The sequence below is a fragment of the Limanda limanda genome, chromosome 11 (assembly GCF_963576545.1).
Source record: "Limanda limanda chromosome 11, fLimLim1.1, whole genome shotgun sequence".
Lineage (NCBI taxonomy): Eukaryota > Metazoa > Chordata > Actinopteri > Pleuronectiformes > Pleuronectidae > Limanda > Limanda limanda.
In genome coordinates, this window is record NC_083646.1 from 19,850,663 (window position 1) to 19,875,440 (window position 24,778).

General features: G+C 42.1%; 1 protein-coding gene across 1 annotated transcript in view; it reads right to left on the reverse strand.

Moving 5' to 3' along the window:
- Window positions 1-24,778, reverse strand: part of LOC133014240 (eukaryotic translation initiation factor 3 subunit H) — a 61,675-nt gene that overhangs the window by 25,994 nt on the left and 10,903 nt on the right. The window contains exon 3 of the mRNA XM_061081430.1: window positions 1,636-1,803. Within this exon, the coding sequence (XP_060937413.1) occupies window positions 1,636-1,803 (168 nt within the window). The remainder of the gene's footprint in view (window positions 1-1,635; window positions 1,804-24,778) is intronic.

Here is a 24,778-nt window from a genome sequence, read left to right on the forward strand (position 1 = left end):
GTGTTATTTATAGGAAATGTGTTTTGTTGGCACCTAGTCTATTTTGTTGCATTTCTAATTTATAAATGTAGGCTACTTGCATGGATAGGAAAATGTAACGTTTTTAGAGGGTAACTGTCTCCTGCTTTAGGCTATGTAATTTTAGGCCTCATTGTGAGGCTATTTTGGTGCCGATGCAATTTCTTATTGATGTGTAGGCCTTCATGAATAATTTCAAATAACCTACCTATCCATGTGTTGAGTCAGTGTTTGGCCTTTTCAGTCCGAAAGTGTAATCCGGCCCCCTGAGGTCTTGCTTGAAAAAATCTGGCCCCCTGTCCAATTTCACCCTGGCATCCCTGATCTAAACCTAAATTAAGATAAAATTATAAACTGTTATAATCGACGAATGTGGCTCCGGATCTGCTCTATGCATAATTATTCCTTTAACCGTCAGTAAAAGGTTTCCTGGTAACGAAAGCAAAAGGTTGGCAACAACTGAAACCAACACTGGACTATTCCCAGTGTTGACTCCCTGTTGGACCTGTATTAGTTACTCAAACACAATCATGAGCATGGGTTTACGATTCATTTCACCACTGACCTAATTTAACTTTCACCATTAAACCATTTCAACTACTTAAACAGTTCCAGAATCTTTTTTGAATGCTTTCTTATACAGTAGCATGGCTTAGTGTCACTTTATTTCCTTAAATTTAAATTCTTATGGCTCTGCACTGGCAACAGATGTGCCAGACATATTGTTTTTGTGTCGTCTGTACATCCATCCGTTCATTTGTCCTTTATCTCAGGAACACCTGGAGGCAATTTCTGACGAACAAATTACAATTTGCTCATCAAAGGTCATAGTGACCTCAAAACATTTTCGCTCATAACTCATGATATCGTAATCTGCATATGACAGAATTTGACAAATGTCAAACTGGATACAATTATCAAGTGATGTTTATTTAATACCCAAAAGGTCAAATGTCAACTTCGCTGTGACATCATTGTGTTATGCAATAACTTGATCAATTTCATTCCTTGAAAGTAGGAATAGACACAAATGTACGGTGTGCTAAAACTTAAAGATTTCACTTTTTATCCTAAATCGAACAGTCGTTCCAACGTGTGGGGACAATTTCGTATTGGACCTGTAATGACTGGTTTCAGATTCAAAATATACTGTCTTGAAGCGCACTGGACAATCTCAAGCTGTCAGATTGACCTATTGCATGCCCTTTATGGAGGACATGAGCTAGCAAATCCCTCCTGAGCAGACAATCATGACACCAGAGCTGTAAGCAGCAGCTGAGGAGGCACCACAGAGGAGTGAGCAGTGTCAAGTGTTCAACCGTTGCACATTCAAACTTTATTTTTGTAAAAATGATAGCCCAACTGCAATTTGACTGGTTGGTGGAGACATAACTACAACAAACTCTAGTTTGTTATGTATCCAATTGCAGTCCATCAAAGATTAGTAGAATCCTGTTGTGTTTTACTTTAATCTGATACCACAGGCACAACCCAGACAATCTTGTGTGGTCAGCACCTCTTTGCTTGAGTTGGGTGTAAAATGGGGGATAGTGAGATACCTGAAAAGAAATATATAAACAAAGCAAAAACTTCACAGTCTTCTGTAAGCGTACTCACCATAGATAAGAACAACCGACTCCTCAATGGCGTGCTGGTAGCTGAACTGGGAGTCGAGCAGCGCCCGGCTGACAAAGGAGCCATAGTAGGTGGACTGGTACCAGCCCACATGCAGATGGTCAATGTTGACGTGACGCAGTGAACGCATCATCTCCATCTGGTACTGGACTACAGGCAGAGAGAGAAGGTAGGGAAGGGAGAGAGTGAGGAAGTCGGGGACAGAGAGAAAGAAAAAATTTAATTTAGAATGAACATAGAAATTAGATTAACTTTTTGGGATCTGCGACTATCTGGTCTCCATCTGGAGCTGGACATGGTGCACGAGCCGAGGGAGGGAGGATGCGACAAACATGAGAAATGGCGAAAAGGAGCAGGGATGTCGGGAGAAATTAATTGAAACTGAGAAAAACAAAGGCTTCATCTTCTGTTATCAAGTGGTTGTGGTGGAGATTTCTAAAACAAACATCAACTGGGATGACAAGTCACCCTTTCGTTCTTTATGTGAGAAAATATATCCTGGTAGGGCGACAACAGCTGGATAGATACACAGACGGGTTTCTGCTACTGGAGGGAAGGCCAGATAGATTGCGAGCACAGCCTTTTCATTACACCAGACACATCCTTAGGACGCTCAGCCAGAAATACAAACTACCTGCCTTGTTGGCTGTAAGTAACAACCGAAGCAAGCGAGCTAAACAGCATCTCCATGCAGGCTAGCTGAGGGAGGTTGATAAATCAGGGTGTTATTGGGCAGCTGTGGCCCCCAAGACCCCAGACTGTAGAGCACATTCTTCTCCTGCTGAGGCTGTTAACGCCAACAAACCGAATAGGTGGAGAAGAGGTTGAGTGGAAAGCAGGCAGAGTAAAAAGAGGGAAGATAGACAGTTCAGGGAGGGAAAGGGAACAAATAATTAAAGGAGAGAAACCGTGTAGAAGTGAAAAATTACAAAGAAGAGACAAGAGAAACTACATTATAGAAGATATAGGACGTTTTTAAAAGGGCAAAATGTCTCTTGGCATATTTCTAATGACCTGAATTCAACCCCTGGTGTTGATGTTATGTAAAACAGGGAGTGACTTCATTCAAAATATATGAACATGTTCTTTGGTCACTTTTGATATTTGACCTGACAATTATTCCTCACAAAACTACTCAGAGCTGCCATTGTGGCAGTTTGCAGATTAAGTCTGAAGCATTTCAGATTCTTTCTCCCTCTATCTGGAAAGAACACACACACAAAATTCACAATGTGTGCCATGAAAAGGAGGGCAACACTAAGGTGCCTTTTTCTGCCGCCAATAAAATCTCATTGAATTTTGTGAACTTCTGGATTGGAGCACTGGATGGGAGCAGACAGGTGGAATGGGCTTATTCACAACCTGTCCTGCAGGGATGGACTGTATGTACCAATCTGCCCTTTTACTTAGTGACTGACATGGTCAGTGAGACAAAAGCAAGCAAAGCAGATGAATGGGAGAAATACAGAGGGGAGGAGGATAGGAATGAAGAAGAGGAATATGGGAAGATAGGGTGCATGAGGGTGGGAGAAAGACTGCAGACTGTGTAGCAATTCTGCAACAAACCACAGGAGGAGGATGTGTATCGGTGGTGTCTGGCACTGTTTGTGTTTCTTCGCCATAGAAGCACATCCACAGGAGAAATGTGTGTTTAGTAGCGTCTATTTCACAGAGAAAAATTAGCGCGTGGGGTCAGGAGCTTCTTCTTTGAAGGTGGTGACAAATGAGAAGAATGTTAGAATTAAAAGGTGCGGGAGAGACAAGTAGCGGAAGAAGCAAATGAGAGATTATGAGGAAAGAGACGAGTGTTGGTTACAGACAAAGCGAGTCTGTCTGAGAGCGGCTCTGCCCAGGGGCTGGCTAGCAGCTGACTCCAAGACAAACAGAGCTCAATGGAGAGGGAAGGCATCCTGCCACCCAACCACTAACTACTGTATCTGTCTCTGCACTTCTGTGCCAATCAGTAAGGGTGCTTACCTCTCAGGCGCCACTGATGCGTATACCTGCCCCCCCACCCTATCATTAGTGGGCAAATTGTGCACAAAGTGATCCGTCTCTAAAGTGAACACTTAAGGCTGGAGGATTGACAAGAGGCAGGGAAACCAATCAGCCATTTCTCCTCTCCTTGCTGGGCACAAATAGTCTTCCCAGTTACTGTTATTATTAATATGTGTAAAATATGTATATGCTGATGGATGGGTGGGTGGATGGATGGGTTGTTTCCATTGTGATATTTGTTTTATAAAATTAAGTCAAATCCCATACTACTAACAAAATATCTATATCTCCTTCACTCTTTGTTAATCTTAGTAGACATAATGGCTTAGTTGATGGAGCTAACATGTGTTTTAAAGGTGAGGTTATCACTTAATAATTATATAATGCCATTCGGTTTTTTGCTTTGGGTTAATGCAAGTGTGAAACTCACAAATAAAGAAGGTACGTTGGCCAATAATTACCTTTACAGATAATGGACTGAGCAAGTTAAGAGTACAGATGAGACTGAAGTTATTTAACAGAACATCAAATCGAATAATAGCAACTGATGATGTGTTTATCATTAAATCAGCCACTAAACAAGTAACAGTTTCACCTTCCATCTATCCCATCACTTTATAAACTGGGCTTTATCAGTTAACATGCCAATCATTCATTAAGTGACAATACAAACTCACAGTCACTTGCTTTTCTCTACTAATAACCTCCAGATCCCCAGTGCATTCAGGAAAACTAAATAAACCCTCAATTCAAAGTGAATGACTCTTGATCTGATGTTTAAAGTTTGGATTCACAGTGGATGCAGTGTTTTCAAAGTCATCAACAAATTCTTCTCAGTGTCCTTGACTTCTTTGCAATTGGTTTCATTCAGAATCTCCAGTGTAAGTCCAAAATGGGAAACGTTGTGGATCTGTAGGAAGATCATGCAATTATTTCTGTGCTGAGAATTTAAAACGCACAGGGATGGATACAAAGAAATTATAAAAACATGGGATTCCACAGTGTTTTCCCCAAGGCTCGTAGGTCAACTGAGCAGCTGCAAGCCACAGATAGACCAAGACCCCGCGGAGCATTCACACACAGTGATGGGGCACCTTGTTATTTTATTTCTGTTTACTCTGTTAAGAACATAATACCTCGTGAGAAGCATGGTTGTGGCGTCACCATGCTATATGGGTGCTTCTCAGTAGCAGAGAAAAGGAGACTGATTAAAATTGAGGGAAAGATGAATTCAGCCAAATAGAGAGAGGTGCTTGACAAATGCCCGCTCCAGCGTTTGTGCAAGTTAAACCTTTTGGCAAGACAATGATCCAGAGTGTAGGGCCAACACAATGCTGGAGTGGCTACAGGACAAGTCAGACTGGCCTTCAGTGGCCCAGAATTAAACCCCACAGAACATCTGTGCAGAGACCACAGCTCACACATACTTCCATCCAATCTGCTGGAGCTTTGGAGGATCTGCCAGGAAAAGTCAGATAAACTGCCCAAATCCAGGTGTACAAAGCTTGTAGAGACTTAACCCCAGAAGACTCAGCTGTAATTACAGCCAAGGGGACATCGAATAAAAAGTGCTGAATTAAGGGTACTCATTAGTAAATGAGGTTAGATGTTTTTCATTTGAATATTTTGTGTAAAATGGCAATTTTGTTCATTTACAATTTACATCTACAACAAAGTTTTGCAGAAAAGTCAAGGGGTTTATACACTTACAGAAGCTGCTTTACAAACAAAATAAAAATACTGCTGCAAAGTGATTTTTATAATACATTTTCACGCAGGATAATAATGTTTTCCGTTCTTTCGACTACCACTGAGATAGAGGCGATGAATGTAATGAATGTGGGCGCTACCACTGATCCAGGAAAGTGAACCAAATGGCTTTTAGGTCGTAGCTGGTGGGGCCAGTGGACATGTTATGTAATCAGTGTTTGCCTGAACAATGTAACGCCAACTACCGTGGCAACCCAAATGTTGATCTGTACCTCAGGCAAATGAGATTTTGAGGTTAGGTAGCAGGAGCATAGCAGGTATTTGATTCTCCTTCTCTCTCCCTTTCTAAAACTATGTTAGCTCCACTGTGGGTCACAGACCTGTTTCAGGAGAGCCCTCACATGATAATACAAAGCAAATACCTTGGAAATCAACAGCTAATCCTTGCATGGCCAGCTAGTTTAGAAGCTATACATCCGTCTATATTCTCTGTCCAAAACAGGACAAACCCTTGTTGCTTCCCACTGTAGAATTAGTAAGACAGCTGGTGATACTTTGTGGATGGAAAGGCAGCATTAGCTAGAGAATAGCCAATTTAACAATATCATCAAGGCATAGAGGGGAAGCATGCGCCACCGTTTGCTATTCCTCACTCATTTCTACTGCCCTGACGCCTCTCCTATCAATCAATCTAGGTCCCGAGGCCAGACAGGGAATGAGTCTGCCCATTCCCTTTGCACTGCTCGATTGTGTGTGTGCTTGTGTGTGTGTGTGTTGATGTGTCTGACAGAGCAAGAGGGAGGGAGGGATAGGGGGAAAAGGAGAGTGTACGTAAACAGAGAAAATGAAAGTGTGTTTAGCGGAGTATCTGTGAAATCATGAGTTCAGTGAGGGAAACAGAAAGCGAGGAAGGAAACAGAACATGATGGTAAGTGAGAGCACAAAATGCGGGATAGCAAGAATATGTTTTGCTAGGTGAGCAGGTGGGTAAGCATAAATGTGTGGAAAACACACTGAAAGAGGAAAAACTGGGAAATGGGAAACCTAAGGATACCATGTACTGCATGCTGTACGTCTGAATCGCTCATGTGTTTGTTTGTGTGGGCACACATATATATATCGTTGTGAGGGCCAATTCTGGTTCAATGCCATCATTGTGAGGGATTTTTGGCTAGACCTCACAAATAAAATAGGCTTTTTGATGGGTTAGACTACGTTTTAGGGTTACATTTAGAATTAGGTTAGGCATTTGGTTGTGATGGTACGGGTAAGGGGCCAGGGAATGCCTTATCTCAATGAGTGTCCTCACAACTAAAGAGAGACACACGCGTGTGTGTGTGTGGAGATATTTATCAGCTAGGAGCTAAACTCTACACCTTCGGCTGCAATGTTAAGAGTCATAATCAACAAGGCGATTCCAGTGTGTGCTTGTGTGACTTTATGTGCGAGTGTGTGTCTTTGCAGTGAATCAGACAGATAGTCCATACTCTAATACTCAACGACACAAGAGGTGAACTGCATCAGACCCTTCATGCTGCTGCAGGCCACAACATCTCAGTAAAGGCAGTGAGATGTGTGCGAGTGTGTGTGTCTGTGGATATGAGGATGCACGTAGCTGTGTGTCACAACATGTTCTAATCACCACCCCGAGCTGATGGGGCCTTGCCTGAATAAGTGTTGTGGTTTAGCACGTGCACACACACAAACAAATATCCATGAACATCACTGTTAGCTGATGAATAATAAAATGGTGTCAAAAAACTTGGAGAGCTACATTTTCTTAAACGTCCATTCCCTTCACGCTCATGAGTTTGGAGAAAATTCAGATAATCCACCAGTCAGACCTCTATCCACAATAACCAGGTAACATTACGTAGAATACTTTTTCTCTGTTAGTCACGAGAAATAAAATTGTTTATTAGATGATTTATAAAAGAGTGAAACATAACTTGTTTATGCTTTGTTTTCAAACTAAAATATTCACCTCCGACTCCATTCCCTCCATAGAGAGGGAGTGGTGTGCAGCATTGATGACCCATCAATATCGTCTCGGAGTTGAAAATGAAAAACAGAAAAACAGTCATTTCGGATGATTGATGCAACTGCTATGTTTGCTGGATTGCTAATTCCTCATATTCTGCCCGAGGAGCTTAGTGGTGGCAACAAAGCATGCTCATCTTGGCGTTTCATAAATACGTCAGAGCCAAAAGGAAAGAAGACACATTTTTATGTGATTTACAATTTAGACACCCCTTATTCTGCCAGGGTTTTGTTCTGTGAAGAAGTCTGTGGCTCCACACCTTCTACATATTTGTTTCATCTTACTCTCTGGACTTGGAACAAGTCCCTCAGTTTTCGTAAAAAATCCTCTGACACTTTTGTTAAGCATTGTATGAATACACGTGGCTTGACTTTACCTCACTTGCTACAAAACAATTCATCTGCTTTTGTTTACTGTGGTGTACAAAGTGGATCTCTCTGTTTGAAGGCCTTGAGACAACCTGTCTGTTCTGCCTTGTTGCTCTACTGCTGCGTTCCTGTTTACCACCATGCTTCTCCTCTGGATTCCCCAAACAAAAACAGATAATACCTGCTGATAATAACTTTCTCCTCCTCAGAGTCTGTTCACCACAATAAAAAACAACGGTATTGTTTAGAGTCCTGAGAACTTGAAAAACAAGTGTTCATTGATGCCCTGAGCCTTTTGGGTCAATACAATTTATTATTGAGGGAAAGCTCAGTCCACGTAGATTGAAATGTAATCAAGCTAGAAAGTAATACGATATCTTAAAAATGAATACAGACAGAATATATAGCTGCAAGCAGCAAAGATCCAGGTCCAAGCCGTTAATGGATAGCACATAAATGGAATGTGTGGATTCGAACATCAGATATTTGTTTATCCAGTGAACTTTACTCATCGACTGTGCCACTGGAGAGACATGGTAGGTATGATATAACTGGGATATTTTTTCAATTCGTACTCAAAGTGCATTTGACAATCAAATGTTGGAGATAAAATTATATCACACATTCCATTTCCTGTATATTGTCAAAAACATGGTGATCAAGCGCTTGATGAAATAGAAAATGCTGTGTTTGCTGTACATTATGAATTACAATAAGATATTGAATGTCACAGCGCACTTTTAAAATATCTGGTCACCATTTGAAACTAGTATCCAAATTAGTTAAGGTAACATTTGAATGAAGACTCGTGGAGTTAAATATGTTAATTGATTTAGCATGGTTTAAAAACATAATGTAACTGACTCTGGGTCTGTCAGACATACAGGCGATTCATTTTGATTTGTACAGAATTTTCAAAATTCCTGGAAAAGAAATTTGTTCTCATTCTTTCAAAATGATGTCAAATTTCACCAGATCGAATGAAGAAACTCTAAAAAGTCAGTTTTGCTTTTACATAGCGGAGGACCATTGAATGAATGGATGAATGAAGTAAGGAAATACAGGGTAAAGGCAGAAAATGGTTACAAAGTTATTCTCAAGGACACTGAAGATATATCATCTAATGCACAAGTCTGTACTGTGCACCCTGGAGGTGAGACGTTTTAAAGTATGAGCCACGGAGGCTAAATTTGACATTTTCATTGGATCTATTCCCTCATCCTTCCACACCACCCATGTGTAACTGAGATTTAGCCTGATAGAACCAGCGAGATACAGTTTCCTCCATGAAAAACACCAATCACGGCTCTTCATTCGTCCCACTGGCACAATAACGCATGTCAATTAGGCTTTGAGCTATCCGACATTGCCCTTGAGTGAACTAATGGGAGCTTTCTACATAAACCTCGGACTGATTTCTTAAGGAAAACAAAACAATTTTCACTTCCAATAAGCAGGACACACACACACATGCAGGTACAGGGCTGACTTAACTGCTTTTATTAAGCAGGGTGGTGGCTTCCAACACCATTTACTGCAACCCACAAAGAGAAGCCTAGATTTAAAAGAAAAGATGAAAAATAACCACATAACTCTCAAACTAAACCACCTTCCGCCAAAGGACTGAAAGAAAACTGAATTAACACCAGAATATTGAAGCAACCATGTTAAGAGGCACTTTCATTAAGGTGCAGAACAGTGAATCCCAGCCAGGGAATGTACCCCAGGGGTCACATAAAAGATTTTAAGTATCTAAACAATTTGAAAAAGATAAAAATTACAATATAAATAAAAAAAATACAGTGAGATGTTTCACCCTTAGCTCATGTAACTTCTGAAGTCTGAAGAGTTGAAATAACAAGCTAAAGAATAGAAAGTTATGACTTTTCCTAGATGGTTGGTCTGTGTAGCGCAAATCAATAGCTTTAAAAAAAAAAAATCACATTAATGACAAGGAAATAATGACATGATCTTATATAATTTCAGTAGTTGAAAAGTTGTAAAGTAAAGTTTTGATTGAGTGAAGCAAATGTGAAGCTACAGTTTCCTGTCAAATTAAGACTCAACCATATTATATTTTTCATTTTAAAATCATTGTTTAAAGCCAACTTTAAATTTGACTATGAATCAGCATTAACAAAAGCAGGGTAGTTATTTAAGGCCATGGCATTTGGCAGATTAGTGTAATAACTATAAATTAATTGAAAATCATTACTACTTTCTAGAGCTAATCACCTTGCTCAGTAAGTATACTGCCAACTTGTCTCACTGCCTCTCCCAAGTCACATGTGCCTCACAGAGCACACGGCCGAACAGACCTGCGGCATCTTGGGTACTTCTGTCAAAGACATTAGGTTCAGTCACATTCTATGCTTCCCTTCCTCTAAAGAGAAAGGAGGACAAACACTTTCTTTCCAAGCATTGTCAAGGTCAGCAGCTGCTGATGTGAGAGAGCAGATAGCTCGTCCTCCTGCCACGGCGTTTTGTCCGTCCACGCGTTCATCTGTCGGAGGGAGGGAGCAGTGATGAATGTGCGAGTTGTCGGGAAGTAAATGGTGGTATCGAGTTGTGGTCTAGTCCGGGGTGTCAGGAGAGACACGGGGCTAATTTTCAGCAGCGAGGCTATAATGGGATGTGTGTGCCTATTTGTGAGTACGTCTGTGTGTTTGTGCGAGTGCACCCACTATGATCCATGTTCCACCTGGCACAGTGGATTAGGTGCAATTAATCTTAGTTAAGCAAGCCCCGCAGAGGGCTGCCTCCCTAAAACGTGCGTGCACATACAAACAGACACTAGGCCACAAACAGGCGCACAAACACCCTCAGTGATGCATGGGAGAGGGTGAGAGCGTAGGGGAGCAGCTGCTTTGTGTGCTTAACACACTGACGAGTTCACCATATGCACATTTGACAGCGCCGGTTGTCACAGGGATTTGTTTTTATTGTGGGAATAGGGAGATGATGTAGAGGAGGAACTGATGAGCCTGTTTGTTTTATATCCTAGTTTGGGGGAAGGAATTCTTACTTGATCTCCTTGTCAGCGCTCATTTAACAACCCCTAAGCTAGCAACAGGTAAAGTGTTGTGTGCATGTATCGTTATGAAGGCATACCGCACATCTGTAGTCCTTAAAGTGTATGAGCTACACATATTTATTTTCCATTTATGACTCAATATAAAAATAAAAGTCTGTATGGACATGTTACATTTCATAAATGCAGGGTTTCCCCCAGAAAACTTGCTAAGCCTGGTGGTAGGGCTGCTAGAAGGCACCCGCGGGGGGGGGGGGGGGGGGGGGGAGTCGGATTTTGAGCTGGACACCATTGTTTCTTGTTTCTTATACTCTAAACATGTTGCACTTTGTTTAATATGTACACCTAACTTTTTTATTTTGATAAGGGGTTAAATAGATACTTTGATATCTTTTTGAGTTGCACTGCTGACTTAACTTATAAGTCCTCTTTTTTATTTATTTTTATCACGTTGGAGTTGCTAGTTTAAACCTACAGTTTTGCACTTTAATATTTGAGCCTTTGTTTACATTTTGTTTTGTGCTGCATTATATGGTGACATACAGTTTGTTGTTATCAAAATAAAATTAACTGAATTGAAATGGTCAATTTGATTTTTTTGGAGGAAAATTAATCGTTTAGATTAATCGACTAATCGATAAAATAGTCGTCAGATTAATCGATAGAAAAATAGTCGTTAGTGGCAGCCCTACTTAATATTAAAAAAAAATCAAGTTTGCTGGGAACATAGCAGTCAGGCCTCTTATTTCAGAAACAATGAACCGTAACAGTTTGGTTACCAATAAAAGATAAGCGTACTACTTCTTTGCTTTCAGCCAGCTACTCAAACAGACAAGCAACAAAATTACAAACAAAATACACAGGCAAGTGTCGGCCTACTTTGAAATAAATTAAACACAGAACTTTGTAGGGCTATTTGAGTCCTCCTCATATTTGTGGAAAATGTATGAAATAAGAAGTACCCTATTTTTAAATAAATAAAACCAAATAGCTGCAGCCTAATCGTGTAACGGACTGGGTTTATGTTTATGTTCGGTTTTGACTTATGTTCAGTAAAACACTGTGTTGAAGGAGCGTTCTGATGTCTGAGGGTCAGTGAAGGCAACGTATGTTCAGTAAAACACTGTGTTGAAGGAGCGTTCTGATGTCCGAGGGTCAGTGAATGCGTCTGGGTGGGACATGTGACTGTTTGGACCAATAGGATGGTTGCTTGGGGATCGGGGCTCAATGAGGAAGTGAAGTGTTGTTGATGTGCGCGAGTGACGGATTTTTTTTTTTTTTTTAAATAAAAAAAACATGCGACGCTTAGCCTGGCGGGGGGGGGGGGGGGGAGTAAGGCCCGCCAGGCCTATACAGCACTGGGGGAAACCCTGATAAATGAGACTTGTATGAAAAACTTAAAAGAAATTTGTAAATAAGTGTGGCAAATAAATGGTAAATGGTTTTGTATTTATATAGCGCTTTTCTAGTCTTGATGACCACTCAAGGTGCTTTACAGAACAGTTTTACATTCACCCATATACACACACACATTCATACTGTGCATCTACTAGCAGCACTTTTGTTGTTCTATGACAGCCAATTCAGGGTTCAGCATCTTGCCCAAAGACACTTTGGCATGCAGATGGGAAAGACTGGGGATCGAACTACCGACCTTCAGGTTGGAGGACAACGGCTTTACCCCTCAGCCACAGCTGCTCATACCTTCCAATTAAATGTCTTTCATCAAAAGCAGATCACAAGCTTAATTCTTCCTGAATCCTTCTCTTTATCCTTTCATCTCCGTGCTGGGGACAACAGGTGTAGCAGCTGAAACCTGTGCATGTATTCACAGGTGTAGTTCCCACACAGGAGCAATTAATTGCAGTGGCATCACCTACATCATTTGTTTAATCCGTATGCCACGTGGCTTCACCTGTGTAAAAAAAAAATACTACCACTGTCAGACTCGCATGACTAAACATTGGACCATAGGTGATTAATACAGACTCAACGGAGGAGCAAGTGGGAGGGAAACTTTCAGGCATTCAGGTTCCTGCAGGCAAACATTCTGTTCTTTTTTCTGCATAAATAATGTTAGACATGTAACAGTTGAATCATTGTTTTGTTTTTTATTTCTTCAACATCTAGATTAAAGGGGGGACTACTCCCTTCACTGATCTCCTGTTGGTGTTCGGTGGTTATTTTTTATTCTTTCCACTATTTTTTCATGTTAATGGTTTCTATACTTTTCTCTAACTGCCTCTCGCCGTTTCTTCTTCCTCGTCATCTTGCTCCATCTTTTACCGACCATCTTTTCCCAGTTGTTCTGTCCTTTCTTCTGCCCTAACGATCAATCTTTTGCTCGGTTTCTCTAATTTGTCCCTCATAATTATCCATTTTTTCCCCCATCAACCCCTCATTCCTCCCTTCCCTCCTCTCTTGCCAACCTCCATTTCTCTCATCCTTGTCACATCCTTCTCTCGTTTTCATCTTTTAACCCTCCTCCTGCTCCCTTCAGCCCACCTGGATTAGCAGCAGCCCAGAGTGATGCATTTTGACCCCACCTCCGCACACACAAAATTTAATGTGGGGCTGAATCGTGATGAGACAAAGGAGCGGATGAATAAAACAGTGGAACTGATGGCAGTGGTGACGGCACCCAGGGGACCCACACTCTTGATTTATAACTCCGGGTGAGCATTCAAAAGCAGATACAGCTCCAGCTCGCTGCTAACAGCCAGTCTCAGATCTACACTACAGGGGGAGAGACAGAGAGCTCAGATAAAGATAGAAAGGGGGGAAGGAGGAAAGGTGAGAGACAGGGGACATTGAGCAAAAAAGACAGCGAATGAGAATCTTTTAGCGCTCAGGAAAGGTGCCCCTCAAAATCCTAATGCATAACAGTGACCATAATATATATAATGTATATATATTTCCCTTAAAAAGGTGGGATACCAAGTGATTTCTAATTAGCCTCACTGAGGGAGAGCAAGGAAAAACGGAGGAAATCAATTTCCCATTTGATGCAGGTAAAGTGATCTATTGAAGGGCTAACCCCGAGAAAGACCTGATCAGAATGGAAGAGAGACAACTTTTTATAAAAAACACATGTACGCGCACACACACAAACACAAGCCATGCTGCATACTGAATAGTGTATTTACTGGGGGGAGCGGAAAGATCATGGCAGAGGTATTTTTAATCCCCCTGACTTCAATTAACCCACCGTGAAAATGTCTCTCACACACGACAATTAAAGCTCCCAAAACCGAGGACTAACCTTGCAGACCCTACTGGAGGGAACTGCTGATGTAATTGGCCTTAATTAGTTCTGTTTGTTTTCTCTTCCATTTCTTTGCCTTGCTTTAAGCAGATTAAGATTTATTTTAAAATGTTGTTTCACAAACCTCCCCTCCAACGCACAATTTTCAGCTACAATCTAGAAAAGGTGTACAAGATACCACCACATAAACTAGACTCACTGACTTTCTGTGTACATTCTTGACTAAAGAAATGTAGCACGCCTTAACTGTACTGCCACTCCTACTTCTTCAGAGAAATCCAGTGTATTCACTCTGTGATAAAAGGTGTGCATTATTCAAGCCATACGATGTAGGTGCCTCATTTTGGCAAAAAAAGTGTGTCTTTTTTATTGAGTATCCCCAAATTATTAAAAGCAAACACGTCTTTAAATATTGAAACGAACATTGGTTTCAAAGCCAACACTGATGAACACATCCACACACTGAAACTCGACAGGGGCATGGGAAGAAGGTTTGCTCACGGCCAAATAAAGTTCATTCTTCCTTTGAAGCCATTTCAAATCTTATTTCTTGGTTATCACAATGAGCAAGGTAGCTTAATTATAAATCATTTTTAAAAAAACATTTGCAGACAAAAGGTGGCAAAGGAAACTGAGAGTTGAATGATGAAGGGAAAGCAAGGACACTGGAAGCCACTAAAATCTCAAGGAGTAGAATATTAAGTGGAGGCGTCAAGGCCCATTGGATGGACAATGACGGATGGTGAAGAGTCAAAGAATATGAAGCAGGTGATGCCGCTTTTTTGCCAGCTATAGACAAAGCAAAGGAGATATCATGAGTAACATTGACGTTACTTTTGGATCCGCGCTGCAGTACAGACATTTGATTTATTTTCAGGACAATATTCAGGAGGGGCTGTATGTGAAAACACAAATGTCTGTTCGCTGATTGACATTTTCAAGAACTTTTTCAGCCCAACCCCAGGTAAAATATATATGAAAGAAATTGTCCCTTACTGTAATGTTTGGATGGGAAATTTCTCTGTTGTGAACGTTTCTGACACAGATTTTCTCCTTTTCCGTTTTTCCTAGGTGAAACTCCAGAATACATCCGAAGGTTTTCCTGAGTTTGCATGTCTTTAAGGTCTGAAAACAGTTTAGCAGCTGAACTACCTTGTAAATGTGAGCCACCCGATGACTTAAAGAAAAAAAATGTGTATTATAATTTAGTAAATGTATTCTACATTTGTAAAGTGAATTGAAAGGTCATGCTTGAATTATCTTAAAAGCAGACCTCATATAACAAGAGGTGGTGGTGTAAGAATAATTAATGTCTTTTTTCATTCAAATTAGTGGTGACTAAGACAATTTTCTGTGGTGCGTCAGTTCCACCTCCACAATGGCCCAAAGTACTTAAATGAATAGATCAGTACAAGCACCAGTTTGAATCATTGATTCAAATGGTCTTTCGCCTTAATTGAGGTGTAATTTTGTTTTAAAGGCGTGAGGGGGTTGCTTCACTTATTACTGTTTAATGTTTTGGTTTGACTACACAGACCCATTGCTTTTCAGAAAATAAATTAGGTTATTGAGGCTTAGTTAATTTTACCAAAGCAGAGCTCATTTAAAATAAATAAAGTAGTGTATCCAAAGTTTGCATAAAGGACATGTTGATATGGGTTTTATGATATGTAGATCCTAAGGCATCCTTGCCCTCAGTATACGACACAAAACTCTGGGCAGCCTCTTAGGAGCAAAGTGCTGCAAACTAATGAAACAAAACTCACAATCACAAAATGTATGGCCTACAAAAAGGAGAAGCATTCGGGGGAAAACACTCGCATTGCACTGGATTTATTATACTTTGGAGTCATTTGGCAGCCAGAGGCACGGGAGGTACAGACCTTTTGGTATTGACTTGTCACAGCAGGACAAGCAAACGTGTAACTAATAACATTAAAGACTGCTTGGATCCATTTAGTTTCCAGTGCACCATACCAATGGGCCAGCACGCACAATTGCGATGCCTAGAAATGGAATGCAGCCATGATTAATGTTATTAGTTACACTTGTGCTTGTCAAAATGTCAAAATGTCTGCTTTTAGAAAGGTGTGTTGTTCATAGAGAGTGAGTAAAGAATGGACTCTTATTTTCAAAAGTACTGACAAATCCTGGCAGTTAATTTCCAAGAGATAAACAATGGAATGCTGATGATCCTAAACATGTCTCCAAAGGAACAAGAAACTGTTCACAGTCATGACTTTGAGGGGAAATAAACTTCTGTTACAGCTCAATCACACAGTGACTGTGACCCAACAACCAAAATATATCCTGTTAACCCGACATACTCCATAATCAGTGTTGGGGAGTAACGGAATACATGTAACGGCGTTACGTATTTAGAATACAAATTATGAGTAACTGTATTCCGTTACAGTTACAAATTAAATAGATGGTATTCAGAATACAGTTACATTGTTGAAATCAGTGGATTACATGACGGTACTTCTCTGTTTCACGAGTTTAATCACTGTCTCGTAAATCCACCGGAGGCAAAGCCCCCAGGAAGCAGCTGGAGACCAGGGCTGCCGTATGAGCGCCCGGGACCCCGGCGGCGTGAAGAAGCCTCACCGCGACCGGCTCGGGACCGAGGCTCTGAGAGAGTTCCGTCGCTACCAGAAATCTACGGAGCTGCTGATCCGCAAGCTGCCCTTCCTGCGCCTGATGAGAGAAGACCGACCTGCGCTCCCAGAGCTCTGCTGTCATGGCTCTGCAGGAGGCCAGCGAGGCACGCCGGGTTCACACCGGACGCTGAAGCGACGCTAAAATAATATCACCCGTTGACCCAGTAGTATAAAAGCATATAGTCACTTCTTGCTCCAACATTAACTGCAACAGCGTCCCAATTTAATGTCATCCATCTTCAAGAACTTCTCCGCTGTTTGCTCCATTCAATGTCGGGTGTGGAGGGTAAATTACGTATTCTCCGCCCCCCCCCTCTCTTTTTATCTTTATGACTGCTTGTGTGTCTGTATGGAGGGGCAGAGGGGGGCATTTAATAATGTGATCGGTCAAATTGGTAAATTTAAAACTCCAGGACAACAGAAGGGGAATACAAACTATGGGATGCATGCTTATAAATCATATAAAATATGTCATCAATATCGTTTAAAATCATTTTTCAGTGTGTTTCCTGGAGCGATACGCTCGCGTCAAGCTCAAACTAAAATAGACTCGACGCCGAAACGATCGTAGCACGGCGCGAGGCAGCCTTGGCACAGGGGGGGGGTCCTTCAGCCTCTGGTGGGACCGGCACAGAGGTGGGAGTGGATGGGAGCCGGACATCCAGCGGCCCGCAGCATCGGTGGAGAGAGAGTTTAAACTGCTGCTGCTCCCCTGACTATAAAAACGCCGCAATCATACACTTAAAAAATGCAATACAAACCGGAAGTATTCCAAGTATTCAGAATACGTTACTCAGATAAGTTAATGTAATGGAATACGTTACAGATTACATTTTTGTGCATGTATTCTGTATTCTGTAACGGAATACGTTTTCAAAGTATCCTTCCCAACACTGTCCATAATTAAGAATGAAGATTAAAAAAAACACCCTAAAGAAATGACAAAGACTTTCATGAAGTGAAAGCAGTGATTTCTTCTCCCTCCAAGTTGTTGAATAAGCTCATTAGGAGCAACTGTGTCCTGTTCTCCTGCCATGGTTGTGTGATAGAAACAAAACATACCACCAGTAATTAGGGATGCACCGATCCGATATTTGTATCGTATCGGTACCGATATAGAAGAAATTTCTAGATCGGGTATCGGTGACAATGGGCCGATCCATATTGGCTGATCTATTCAGTGTAATTCTATGCTGTGCGCTGTGAGTGGCGTCATACGCAAGCAACACGCCGTGCGGAGCCGACAGTGCCCGGCGCCTCTCCCCCGGTTCCTGGTGCAAGCCGAGCCGCCTCCACCGGGGCCGCGGTGCTCCCCGGAGCCGGGCTGCCGGCTGCTGGTGCTGCTGCCGCGGTACTTGCCCACTCCGCACGCCACCGCCGCTAGCTTCCCCCGGGCGGCTGTGAACCCCGGTCCGGCTCCCGCACCCGCTCCGGGTCCCGCACCCGGTCCGGGTTCCGGTCCGGCTCCCGGGCCGGCCCGGTGCCGGACGGGTCCCGGTCCGGATCTCCCGCCCTGCTCAGTTTGAACGGAACCGGCGGAGCTGCAAAGTTGGTGAACTCGCCCAGGGGTGACTTAGAACCATAGACTGTATATATAAAGCTTAGAACTGGTGCGGACCAGGGGAATCCGACTGTTTAATTAGTATCGGTATCGGATCGGTATCGGCCGATACTAAACCTCAGATATCGGTATCGGTATCGGAGGTGAAAAAAGCGGATCGGTGCATTCCTACCAGTAATGCAGATCAATGTAAAGGTTTACCACAAGTGGACAGCTATAATTCGAACCTAAGGTCTAATCAGTCAAGATATGTTAAAACTCATGCATATGCGTGTGGGGCCTTTAGATGGCGTTGTTTCAAGGGCATTAGATAGTTTCAGATTATAGTTTTTACAGGTAAAAACATTTTAGAGAATTGTTTAAATGACAGCTATTTTTATAGGGACTTGCTCTGGGCTTTCCTTTAGGAGTTTTAATCCTTGCAGCCAGTTTTCCCACTGTAAGGATGCATTGTTTTTATCTAACTGCTCAATCATATTCACATCACCTGAAATTGTGAGGCTAATTGGTTTGCTGAGCAATTCAAACAATGGCAGCAGGAGCGACATACGAAACCAATAACTGAAAAGAGGGTGCCAATCAGCAGAAATCAACCTCGTTAATGACCACAAGATGTTTATACACCAAGAAAATCTTTCTGTGCTCTTTTTAATTAAGTGTCTTGTTAGGATTGGAGTAACAACAACCTGTTATATGTGGTCGTATCAGATGTCCAAAAGAAATGCTCATTGGCTAAGAAAAGGCTGCTGTGTGTTGTCTGAGGTGCCCGGCTGAAATCAAAACATCTCTAATTACTGAATCAGGACACATCAGCAACAAGCTCCCTTAAAATTTGTTTGACAACTGTTCCCATCCTCTGGGCCAAGCCGAAGCATAACATGAGCCCAGACAAGGGAACTGGCAGCCCTGCCACCTGTGCTGGGCAGAGAGCTGGTAGCTTGGCATGGGGCTGTGGGACCGCCAGAGGGAATACAACACAAATACTTCTTAGGAGGAAAAACCCAATACTAAATATGCAAACGTTTTTTAATTAGTTTGTATGTATGAAGTGAAGACATTAGCAAACTTGCATGAGAAATATATTTTATCCAAGCAATTATTTGGGGGATGGAGCTATTCCCTCATAGTAGAGCCAAAGTAATAACTCCAAATGAAGGTTCTCTTGGGTTGTCATTGATGGACTGCTCTCGTCACAAAAAGATTACACAAAACCCTTCCGTGGCTATTTAAAGACATCATTTTCAGGAAATGAATGCTTCATTTCCAGGGCATAATTACTAACAGGACGTTGGTTGGGTACTCACATCATTCGTCTCTCCAACAGTATATTGCTTAATAAATCCTCCAATCGTTGCGCCAGGGACGGAGGGAGGATTTGATAGCAGAGTGGAAAGATCAAGAGTATTAGCAAAGAGAAAAGTGAACCTGGCTTTTTCCAGGGCTCTGGGGCAAGGACACAGCCAGGCCAGAGTCATGGGATCCATGCACAGCTCCATTAAGTCCACTTAGTGTTAATTTTGGTCGTTTCATACAAGTTTGGACTCTAAAAAAAAGTTTGTCTTTACAGCTTTCCCCAGCTCTGTCAGTAATTTATTCCTCATCTCTGTGTCTATCATTCATGCTGTGCACTGCCAAACGAACCGAATTGAGCCAAACAGAGTGGCGCCCCTCCATCTCCATCGTCTAGGTTTACAAATTCTGTTGTTTTTACCCAGCCTGAGTATACACATTGTCCGATCACACTGTTTGTGTGTGTGAGTGTGAGAGACTAGCTGAATTCTGAATGAATGCGCAGCTGTGAAGAAAGATTTGACGCCTCTAAGAAAAGTATGGATCATTATGTGATAATCAGTGTTGATATTGTGCTGCTGTTTCATACAAATCTAAGTTTAAATTGTAGCAGGTAAGATATATCAGCAGAATCTGTGATAGAGACAGAGAGCGAGATAGAACATAGCAGCAGAGTTAGTGTGTGTGACGCCGCTACCTTTCCCTTAAGTTCTGGGACTATCATACAGAAGCTACACAATTTGTTTATAGTAATCAACCACTTAAAGTGATGAATTTGCCCAGATGTCAAACATGAAGTTGTTTGCACTGGACAAGAATTGTCGGGAGGCGGCGGCAGCTGCCGCTTAATTCTCTGTGCAGATAAAGCCCCGTAAAAGATGGGATTGTGAAAAGTAGTAAAGGAAAGATCCAACGTCAGTGATTGCTGAGGAGGAAGAAGGGACATTGTGGGCAAGAAGGGGCAGAGGCAGCTCTTTCACCTTACCAAGTGAGTTAGAGGGGAAAAGGGAGGGGGAAAGAAGGAAAAAAAAAGAAAAAAGAGCAGGCTAATTCGGTTCTATATCTTCAGGATACCTCCACCTGCTCCTAAATACCAGTGACATGGGTTGAATGTTAAGCATACTTCCCAAAATTGGTAATGAGCAGCAGTTAGTTGATGTAATCCCGGGAAAGGAATCATGATGTACAAGTCTGAATTGCACTGAGCCTATTTTCATTTCATTGTTCAACTAACTGGAATTCAAACATTGCTGAGAATTTTTCTATTCACACAGAAATACCTTGATGAGTCACTGCAGTTTTACCTCATCTGTTAGAGGAAAGGATAATTAACCCGTTGACTTCTTTTTTTCCCCTATAGTGCACTGCATCCTATGAAAACATTTCTAAGTGCTAGATGTTAGGATTCTCTTTGAAGCCACTTACTTCACTTAAATCGTTTGTGTTGTTGGGCAGTGAAGTCTAAGCATTGTGCACTCCATGAGTATAAGCATGTCAGAAAGGAGCTGCAGGCCACAGGTCGGGTTTCTCATGACAGCAGTTTTTGAGTATGAAAAAAACAAATAAAAACGTAGACAGGTGCAATGCGAAAACCCACACGCCATCAAATATACATAGACTATGTTGACACCGTGCCAAGGTTGGCAAGAGCCAGGGTCCACCACATGGGCCAGTACAGAGAGAAGCCGCAGAGTTAGGTGTTGGGTACAATTGACAAACACATAAAATTTAGCGCTAAAACTACCACTTGATGTAGCTTCAAGCATCATTGGAAAAAACTCATCCCTTATGAAAGAAAATTGCTTTTATGCAACTAATAAACACAAAATATAAATGCACCCAGTACAGCACATACCTTCACCAAGGCCAAACAGCCTCGACTTAAATCAAGCTGCACCAAATTGCACACAATGATGGATGTCAGTCCTCAAAATCGTTTTTTTTTCATCAAGATTCATGAATTTCTCCCTGTGAAATTGGTAGAAATGTTGAGAGAAAAAAACGATCTCACAATTCTTAGGTGAAGGGGAAAAAACTCCTGGATCTTTGTCCGGATCCATGCCAATATTTAATAGGGTTCTTTCTTGGCCCGTGTCCCATACTTCCCTCGAGTTTCGTAGAAACCGTCCAGTAGTTTTTGCTTACAAAGAAACAAGCAAATGACTGTGAAATGTCTGATGTAAACTTTTTCTGCCACAGTCCTTAATCTTTGTGTAGAGCTTTGTTTTATTGCTGATACCGCAACAATAGAAGAGGCCGAAAGCACATTATCAAAATGTCGAAAGAATAACTGCCTGCACATATCTCTCCATACATTGTCAATGAGAGCGCGTCAGCACATGGGCAATAGCGGAGATTGGGTTCAGCAAAGGCTTTTTTCCTCTTATTTTAATTGGAGTCTACAGTGCGCACTTGATTACTCCCTTTGTCACATTACTCATGTTGGTCACTTGTGCTGCCACGGACTGTCCTGCAAGTACAGCTCCACACTGGCATCTGTTGATGGAAGAGCAGCATAGCACAGGCGCGTGCACACACACACAGCTTTACTTCATGTCAATCACACACCTACATATACCCACAAAACCCCACACACTCACACAGCTGCCTGATCCTGTCCATCTCTCCTTCAGAGGTATAGATTGGAGGAGTAATACAGATCTGAGGGGCCTGTAGCCGGCTTTCAGGTTAAAAAACACACGACAACACACGTCCAGCTAAACACAGCAGAGAGACAGATCAACGCACTGAATAAACGTGTGCAGGGTGGCTGATTAGAGAACAGAATACGAACTGCTCCGCGGACTCTTTCTAGAACTAAATCTCCAGCTTTATCTCGGGGGTGTAACGATTAGCTGATATGCATCAGAAAGTCAATACAATAGTCAGAGATACGGCTACGGTGACAGAAAAGAAATGCAGATCCAACTAAAATCAGAGAGAGATTTATTAGAAATTGATACAAATGTCAAAAATATATTTTAGCCAAATTACCTCCTGCCTCATGCATTTGAATGAATGTGTGTACTCGTTTTGAGTACAGGCCTTACGGAGTGAGGACATTAGGGAAAGGGACGACATTTTAACCATTGCTCCCTTTTTCAAATGGCTATTGGAGGGTTTAGACTCACTTTTAGGGTGGGTTAGAATTGTCATTAGGCATTTAGCTTTGAAGGTCAATCTTAGAGGTGGAGCTAGGGAATGCTCTTTTCCAAACGTGTGGTCTAACAAAAATGGAAGTGCAAGGTTGTGTGCCTGCGTGTCCCTCCACTTCTCCTGCCAACTTTCAAAATCAAATACCTACTTCAGGCCATTCGCTTCCACGGATAGAGAGGAAGTAGCGTGGTACAGAATAATAGAGTGCAGATTGAAACATCTCTTTCAGAAGAAATCGACCCAGCAAGTTGCAACAACACAAGTGGGAGCAACTACTTCCAAAAACATGCTGGCTCCTAAAGTAAGTACTCCTTGTTTAAGGCAATAAGCAGTTTCCGTGTGGCATTGTTTACGCAGATGACACTGACCCTGGTATAGCCAGTCTGCAGCGTTTCACTGGAGACTATTAATTTATCACTTCCCCTTGCTTGTCCTTACTGATGTGGCATTTGGCACAGTATTGGGGGCATGCCGTTTTTAGCCCATGAATTAAATTAGAAGTGATCAACTGAGCGGAGAAATATGAACTTCATTACTTCTGTTGGGTTCTAGATATTTGGACGATTTTCAATGTCTGAGATTAAGTTCGCAGATCCTCCGCAAAGACATGATTGTTTCAAAGTCACACCAAACTCTGTTGTTCTGTGTGCCGTTGTATCTGCAGTGGGTCGAGGCAACCTGCCCCACCATCAGCACAGATGAACACTGACTATTGGTTGCTATGGTGTAGACGAGAGAGAAGAGAAGAGGGTGGTCGAGCTGGTCAGCTGTGTGCGTAGGCAGACAATTCAGGCTCGAGTATGAAAACAAAACAACCAAATGTATAGGAATAAGATAAATTTGTCATGTTTTGCCTGCATGCTACTTTTACTTGGAGTACCGCTCTTTCCATTGCGGTGAGTTAGTGGATGAAGTCATGAGTGCTGCATAAACACACTGAACAGAGACGAGCATTCTGCAGTTCACGGAGTCCTCTTCTTTGTACTGTGCCGTCCTTCATCGGAAATCATTTTGACACAAACAACACTCACAACATGATAACTACCAGCATGTTTCAAATTGGAATTTGGGTGTGTAGCGACAGAAAACGTGATGTCTGTCAGTTTCAGGAGCTCGATCTAAAGCCCTGTTGAGAGGAATTCGGTTGTAGCCGTGGGAATTTTTCAAAGGGTTTGTGTCAAGGAGCTCCTCACTGAAGGCCTTGTTAACTTAGAGAGAGTGACAGATGGAAAATCCAGCGCATCAAGAGTCAACAACACAACAAACCATGACACACACACACAAACAGAGTCAGCTGGTTCTGCCACTAACGACCTTTAGCCATCACTGGCACGTGTGTCTCTCGTAGAATTTTCGACAGTTGCTCGTTAGCAGTGGAACATGGTTTTCCCCTTTTCCATTGGCCCTCACATCTTCTCACCTTCCCATTCTTCAGTCTGACTTGCAGCAGATTTTGCACTACCACACTGTCCTTGTGCTAACAATGATCGGGCAACAAACAAGGCTCTATAGAGGAAAGGCTGAGGTCAGAGGTCATGGCATCCTTAAATGTGAATGCGGACAGGCGGCCGATTGGCTAAGGAAATGCGAACGTGGGCAGATTAGAACAAACCCTCGACTCCATCCCTGCACCACTACCCTCCCATATCAACCCAGGCACTGACAATGTAGGACACCCAGCACCTAGTTAGGTTAGTTTAAAGTCAGCATTGTCCTTAACACTGCGTCTGGGGACATTTCACACATGCACGCGCACACACACGATTAGGGAATTGCTGTTATGACTTTCTCCTAGCTTCGAAAATCCATTGTTTCTTTAAGGAACGTGGTAATTCTATTGGGTGACTCCCTTCCTAACCTGTTTCTTTGGATTTGTCATATTTTACAGCTTATGACAATGGTGCTTTCACACATATTTAAGGATAAGACGACAAAGGTAATTCATCTTCTGACACCTTGGCAGCTAAATTAAACGATTAACTCATGGCACTCCTGTCTGATAAATACCAGATAAATGCCACCAGTGCATAACGATCTCTTAT